General features: G+C 42.2%; 1 protein-coding gene across 2 annotated transcripts; it reads right to left on the reverse strand.

Moving 5' to 3' along the window:
- Window positions 1-394: 394 nt before the first annotated feature.
- THAP1 (THAP domain containing 1) lies at window positions 395-6,957 on the reverse strand. Of its 2 annotated transcripts, NM_001131827.1 has the most exon segments (3): window positions 601-2,060; window positions 2,907-3,102; window positions 6,683-6,957. In NM_001131827.1, coding segments are annotated over 3 exon segments (642 nt in total). In that variant the 5' UTR covers window positions 6,754-6,957; the 3' UTR covers window positions 601-1,685.
- Window positions 6,958-7,195: the final 238 nt, after the last annotated feature.

Raw genomic sequence — 7,195 nt, forward strand, 5'->3', positions numbered from 1 at the left:
GAGTGCAGTGGCGCAATCTCAGCTCACTGCAACCTCCACCTCCCGGGTTCAGGCAAGTCTCCTGCCTCAGCCTCCCAAGTAGCTGGGACTACAGGCACTCGCCACCATGCCCAACTAGTTTTTGTATTTTTAGTAGAGACGGGGTTTCACCATATCGGCCAGGCTGGTCTTGAACTCCTGACCTTGTGATCCATCCGCCTCGGCCTCCCAAAGTGTTGGGATTACAGGCGTGAGCCATGGCGCCTGGCCCAACTTCAAGTAATCTTCTAATCATTATTTCTATTTTTGAGATACTAGTTCATAAAACATCAAATATCCATGAATCACAGTGCTATCCACTGGCAGCATGGCAGTGAACTACAATGAAAACCAGTTCTACAAAAGACACTTTGAATGCCATTGTTTCACACCTTTAATACTGTCTTAAAGGGTCTATTACTCTTCAACTATCTTAGTGTACTTTGAAATATAAAAGTAATAATTATCATTGGAACAGTTATTCTAAATCTAAAAAGATAACTCCCATAGCAATATTTGTTTACTCAGAACATATTTTCATTTCCAATATATGTAAAATTTCTCACAAAGTCAGAACAGAACTCACAGTTTGAACAGAAACTTCAGTATTTAAATCTCCACATTCAGTAAAATAAACACTACATAGTAGGTTGTTCTGAATATAAATCACGCATTTAAGTAAATGGGATATAATTTCTAACTTGTGTTAAAAGTGAAGAAATAATTTTTTATGTGAAGCCTTGTCCCAACTCAGTCAAGTGCAAGATTATCATACGATACAAATCAAACTCTACTAACACAGCACATTTGTCAGAGACTTGAAGGCAGATACATAACTACAGCTGGGGAACTGGATGTCCTTCAGCTAGGGTGTAATGAAAGAAAAAAGCATATCATAGATCAGGCCCCAGTTTTAATTACTTCATTGATGACAATGCTTTACTTTATTCATTGAAGAATGTTTCTTCCACTGAAAATACACTTCTAATTTTATAATGCTAGACAGTAGGGGAAAAAATAGGAGCCCATGTAAAAAAAAACAATCCACTCTTAGAATCTAAAGTTATTGATCAGATATGCAATGACTCTTTTCTGCTGTGAAGACAATCAAATCTTTTTTCTAAAGTACTGACTTGCCAATTTATCTTTGATAACTGATTCAGAAAGATAAATGAACCTTGTGACTTTACATATGAGAATATGTACATATATATATATATATTCTGAGAAGTTACGTCCCATGATCTGACCCATACTTCTGATTTAAAATATAACTAAATTCTCTCAATAAAACAGTACTAATTTTAAGTTTTAAACTGAAATCACCCTTTTACCACACTGTTCTCATTCTCTTTACTTTTTATTTTTACATTATTTCTATAAATACTAAAAAAAAACCCCAAAATCCCCAATCTTGAAACCAACTTACATTAGAGGTCTGAGGTTAGTTTATAACTTTTAAAATATCTTTTTAAAATGTAAAAAACCTGAAATTACAAACAAAAAAATTTATAATTTTACAGTATATATTGAATTTTTTTAAAAAAATATTCTGAACTGTTTTCATATAAGTAATCAAGTGTTATTTTTTTAAATGAAACTCCTTTATAGGCTAGAGGAGGATATGTGGTATTGCCCCATTAGAAATCAATACACACTTCATTTTTTTATGCTGGTACTTCAACTATTTCAAAGTAGTCATTTGGTAGAATCACATAACCTCTTTCTGATACGTCGTCTTTCTCTTTCTGGAAGTGAACAACCTCCTTTAATTTTTCAAGCTGCCGTTCTTGCCTTCTGCATCGCTGCTGTGCGGTCTTGAGCTTCTTTCTGAGTTTTTCAACTTGCTGTTCTAGCTGATGAATCCTTTTCCGCTGGTGCATTGTATCCTCCACAGTATAGTTGTGGTCACAGAAAACTGAGAGATTAACAGGGGTCTGAAGAGGCGGCATTAGTAATCCAATAGCAGCATCAACCTGGGAAACAGGAGGCGGTAAAGGAGGTGGGGGAAGCTGTTCCTGTGGCTCCAGAAGATCTTCTTTCTAAAACAAAAATACAAAGTATGTTTGAATTTAGTAACTAAAAACAGTTTAAAAGAATCTGTGGACTGACCGGGCGCAGTGGCTCATGCCTGTAATCCTAGTACTTTTGTGAGGAAGAGGTGGACGGATCACCTGAGGTCAGGAGTTTGAGACCAGCCTGGCCAACATGGTGAAACCCTGTCTCTACTAAAAATACAAAAATTAGCCGGGTGTGGTGGTGCACGCCTATAATCCCAGCTACTTGGGAGGCTGAGGCAAGAGAATTGCTTGAAACCGGGAGGCGGAGGTTGCAGTGAGCCAAGATCATGTCACTGCACTCCAGCCTGGGCAACAGAGAGAGACTTTGTCTCCAAAAAATAAATAAATAAATAAATAATAAAAGAATCTGTGGAATTTAAGAAATATTGACTTGTTTTGGGAATCAGTGGTATAGAAACATTGCAAAATGAGAAAATAGTTTCAGTTTGAATAAACTTTTCTACCTGATGTAGAGGGACGGTGGAGGAAAGAGACAAAATGAATAATCAGATCTAATTAAATATTAAGCACTGAGAAGAAAAAAAATGCTTTGAAACTAAACTGTCACTGATAAAGAAAACCCAAAACTTTTAACTGGCAGTACAGAGTGATTTTTAACTAAGTTACAAAGCTGGACTAAGTTTCTTAGTGTGAGGATATTTATCTTTAATAAACTGCATTTTGTGTTTTCAGAAATGTATCACTGTTAACCACAAGGTTCCAGGCACATTTATTCTCTTAACACTAACTCAATCTTCCACATTTTAATCAATGAACACATCAGTTTGATAAACAGAAAGCAACCCAATATTTTAAAACGCATATTACCTTGTCATGTGGCTCAGTACAAAGAAATATTGTGGGCACAGCGTTTTCTTTCAGTAACTTGTTGTTGCACTCTCTCTTAAAGCAGTCTGGAGTAAAGTGCTCTGAACAAATACTGCTATACTTGGTGGGTTTAAAGTTTTTTCTTCTGACAGCTGCCTCCCATTCTTTACAAAGACTGGGTCGAGTAAGAGGAAACCTAAGAAGAAGGCATAATTCAATTATCTGTCCTGATTTTTTTAAATAAAGGCACCTAAACTTTCCAGCTTAGGAAAGATCTTACATTGGTATTAAAGATGTTACAATTGTATTATCCTATTCGATTAAAGATTAGCTCTAGTTATCTATTTATCTCATTTATTAATTTTTTTTAAATTTTTTTGAGACGCCGCCTTGCTCTGTTGTTAGGCTGGAGTGCAGTGGCGTGATCTCGGCTCACTGTGCCTCCGCCTCCCGGGTTCAAGCAATTCTCCTGCCTCAGCCTCCCGAGTAGCTGGGACTCAGGCGTGCGCCACCACGCCCAGCTAAGTTTTGTACTTTTAGTAGAGAAGGGCTTTCACCACGTTGGCCAGGATGGATTCGATTTCTTGACCTCGTGATCCGCCCGCCTTGGCCTCCCAAAGTGCTCGAATTACAGGCGTGAGCCACTGTGCCTGGCCCTCATTCATTAACGTTTAACTTTTTTATACTGAGTTCACCAAAAGATTCAAGTAAAATACATACTATAGAGTAAATGTGCCTGTGGCTCATGCCTGTAATCCCAGCACTTGGGAGGCCACTGTCCGAGGGACTACTTAAGTCCAAGAGTTCGAGACTAGCCTGGGCAACACAGCAAAACCCTGTCTCTACAAAAAACACAAAAATTAGCTGGGCATGGTGGTATGTGCCCAGGTACTCGGGAGGCTGAGGCTGAGGTGGAAGGATTGCTCAAGCCTGGGAGGTCAAGGCTGCAGTGAGCTGAGATCGTTCCACTGCACTCCAGCCTGGGTGACAGATCCATACCCTGTCTCAAAAAGAAAAAAAAACCTGTATTCATATTTTTTACCAGTAATTTTCCGTGTGCTGCACAGAGAGACAAAGATTGCACATTTGTATATATGTACTGGGAAAAAGGGGCTTCTAGTTCTCTTAGCATCAGTCTGACAAATATGAATAGGCTAAATTTGAATTAAAGGCAGATAATAACGGAAGAAAAGTATTTATTTTTTAATCAACTGGGATGTCCATTAGGCCCAGGTAAACGGGGATAGTGAGAGTTTACATTTATTGTGGTAATTTTACTCTTCCAAGTAAGAATTTGGTAAACTGGGGGGATTGGAAAAAAAAACAAAGGGAAGGGAGTTTCGAATTTATGTTTCACAGTTTCTCTTCCATGTATGTATGCTAGCGCCTGACTCTGCTAGTAAGAGATCTTTATGACAGTCCCTTTTCTTTGTACGACATAGCACTCTCCGCTGCCACTATGTAGAGAGTGGGAGAAGTGGTACTCCTAGAAAATCTAAGCTGGGGCTGGGCGTGGCCTGTAATAAGGCCTGTAATCCCAGGACTTTGGGAGGCTGAGGGCAGATCAGGAGGTCAAAGTATCGAGACCATCCTGGCCAACATGGTGAAACCCCGTCTCTACTAAAAATACAAAAATTAGCTGGGTGTGGTGGTGCACACCTGTAGTCCCAGCTACTCGGGAGGCTGAGGCAGGAGAATCGCTTGAACTCGGAAGGCAGAGGTTGCAGGGAGCTGAGATCGTGCCACTGCACTCTAGCCTGGTGACAGAGCAAAACTCCATCTCAAAAACAAAAAAAAAAAAAAGAAGAAAATCTCAGCTGGAATGGCCTCTATAAGTATAAACTAGGGTAGCATTTGCTGGTAAAATTTAGTACCTAGCTGGCTCAAGGATGACAAATTTACAGCTGTTTGTGAGATTCTCTTAAGATCTTTCCCATCTACTCTCCCTAAACCTGCTATTTTAGATAAGGGATAAGATGCAGGTTAGCCCTTCTTTTGATTCAATCCATATCTGCTTAACATCTAGCAGAAACAGTTATATCTTTTTTTTTTTTTTTTTTTTTTTTTTTTGAGATGGAGTCTCGCTCTGTTACCCAAGCTGGAGTGCGGGGCAAGATCTCAGCTCACTGCAACCTCCATATCCCAGGTTCAAGCGATTCCCCTACTTCAGCCTCCCAAGTAGCTAGGATTACAAGCGTACGCCTGTATTTTGTATTTTTAGTAGAGATGGGATTTTGCCATGTTGGCCAGGATGGTCTCGAACTCCTGACGTCAGGTGATCCGCCCACCTCGGCCTCCCCAGGTGCTGGGAATTACAGGCATGAGCCACCGTGCCTCGCCAAAAACAGTTATTTCCGACGTGTGAATACCCTCTTTAAACTAGTTTCCAGTGCCAATGAAACATTTTCCATAATTTTAGATTCCTTCTGCCAAGCCATCAGAAATGTGGGTGGGGAGCTGCGCATGTAATCCTGTTACCATCACCTGACCTTTCCCTACACTTAGAACATGTTTACAGAAATTCCAATTAAATCAAGAGATAATATTAGGATACCCTGAACTGAATTCTCTAAGTGTTCTAGCCCCTTCTCCAAGGGGTAACATCATTACTCTGGAGACCTCTCTACGTTCTACACACTCTTATTTCTATAGGGTCCATCTCATATGATATCAAATATATTTAAAAAATGCATGGACACTCCCCTAGTAAACACAGATGGCCCCACAGCAAAAAAATAAATTAATTAATTAAAAAGATATTTAACATTTTGCTTTTGTAATTATTTACCTAATTATAAAAGATAATTAGCTAATTACCTATGGCTAATCTGTATAGTTTACCCCTGGATCTTATTTCTTACCTATCATCTGCGTAGAGTCGTCAGGAATTCTTGCAAAGAAAACTTAACATAAATGTAATTAAAATTTGTAAACAAATTCAGCTGAATGAAAATGTTATGTCACATTTTACAAGCGTTTATCATAAGTAATTGCAACTCTGCACTTTTTTCCTATTTTCAAGAGAATATTTTTGATCCTATCACTCTTAACTGTGTTACCTACTGGATAAGACGGCTCTGAAAGCTGTGGGGCAGTTTCTTTCGAAACAGCTTCCTCTATGCACAGGTAATGCCATAATAAATAAAGATCCGTGTGAGTCATTTTATTATGATCCATGTTGTAACTGTCCATATTATCATTATTGTGTGCTGAAAAGATAACGATTTATCTTGGCAGTACCTGAAGCTTTCTCCAAAACTCAGGGTCCTTAAAGCTTAGTTCCTAGAGATTGGGGGCAAAAATTCTCCCTGATTTCCCAGCCAAAAAACCCTTAAGTGCTACGATGCTGGCCTCCCATCCACGGCAAGGGCAAAAAGTAGTGATTTCTTCGTTTAAAGGCCTTTGTTTCTATTTTAAACTTACCCCTAAAACCATATTAAAACACCTGGCTGCTCTGTGACCCTGGTGGTGGCAAAACCCGCGCCACCCTAGGCATCGCTCGCGGGCTCCGAACGCGTCAACCGAGGCCGCGAGCGAAGCCTGCAACCAACGCCTGTTCCAGGAGCGCCAGAAACGGCTGCCGCGGCGACGCGCACCGAGAACGCGCGATCGGGCGGCCGTTCCCAGCGGGACGCGGTGGGAAACGCCCGGTGCGGCCGGCCCCAGACCCCACCCGCCCCTCGCGCGGACACGCGCCTGGCTCCGCCCCCGGCCCCGCCGGCCGCGCGCCCCCACCCCGGCTGAGACCGGCCCCGCGAGGCGCTCAGGGTCCTCACTTGTGGAAAGAAACGGGCTTGTCCTTGTCGTAGCGGTTCTTGCAGCCGTAGGCGGAGCAGGACTGCACCATCCTTCCGGTCCTCAGGCACTTCACTTCTGCCGCCGCAGAAGGCAGGGGAAGCTGTTCTCAGTGTCACTGCGCTCGGTTGGACACCCTCGCTTCTTTTGTAGCTTTGGCCAACAGTTACAGTGATGGTGGCTTCCCTCGGGGGTGACTAGTGCGCCCGTTTTGTTGTTTGCATTAGCAGAAGGACCACAGCCATCGCCCGTCTCCCATCTCCAAGATGGCGGAGACAGCTTCAACCTCACCTCTCGCGAGGGGTGCGTCCCACTGTCTCTGATTAGCCCCGAGGTCAGAGGTAACGTTTCCTGGGAAGCTAACTATTGGCTGAGGCCAGGTGTTTCCGGCGGTGGCTTCAGAGTTGCGGAAGTGGGCGGAGCCCTGAGCTTCCGGCAGGCAGGAAGGAACTGCTTGTGGGGGAGGAGGCGCGGCGGGAGGCCGGATTCCTGGG

This window comes from Pongo abelii, chromosome 7 (assembly GCF_028885655.2).
Source record: "Pongo abelii isolate AG06213 chromosome 7, NHGRI_mPonAbe1-v2.0_pri, whole genome shotgun sequence".
NCBI lineage: Eukaryota > Metazoa > Chordata > Mammalia > Primates > Hominidae > Pongo > Pongo abelii.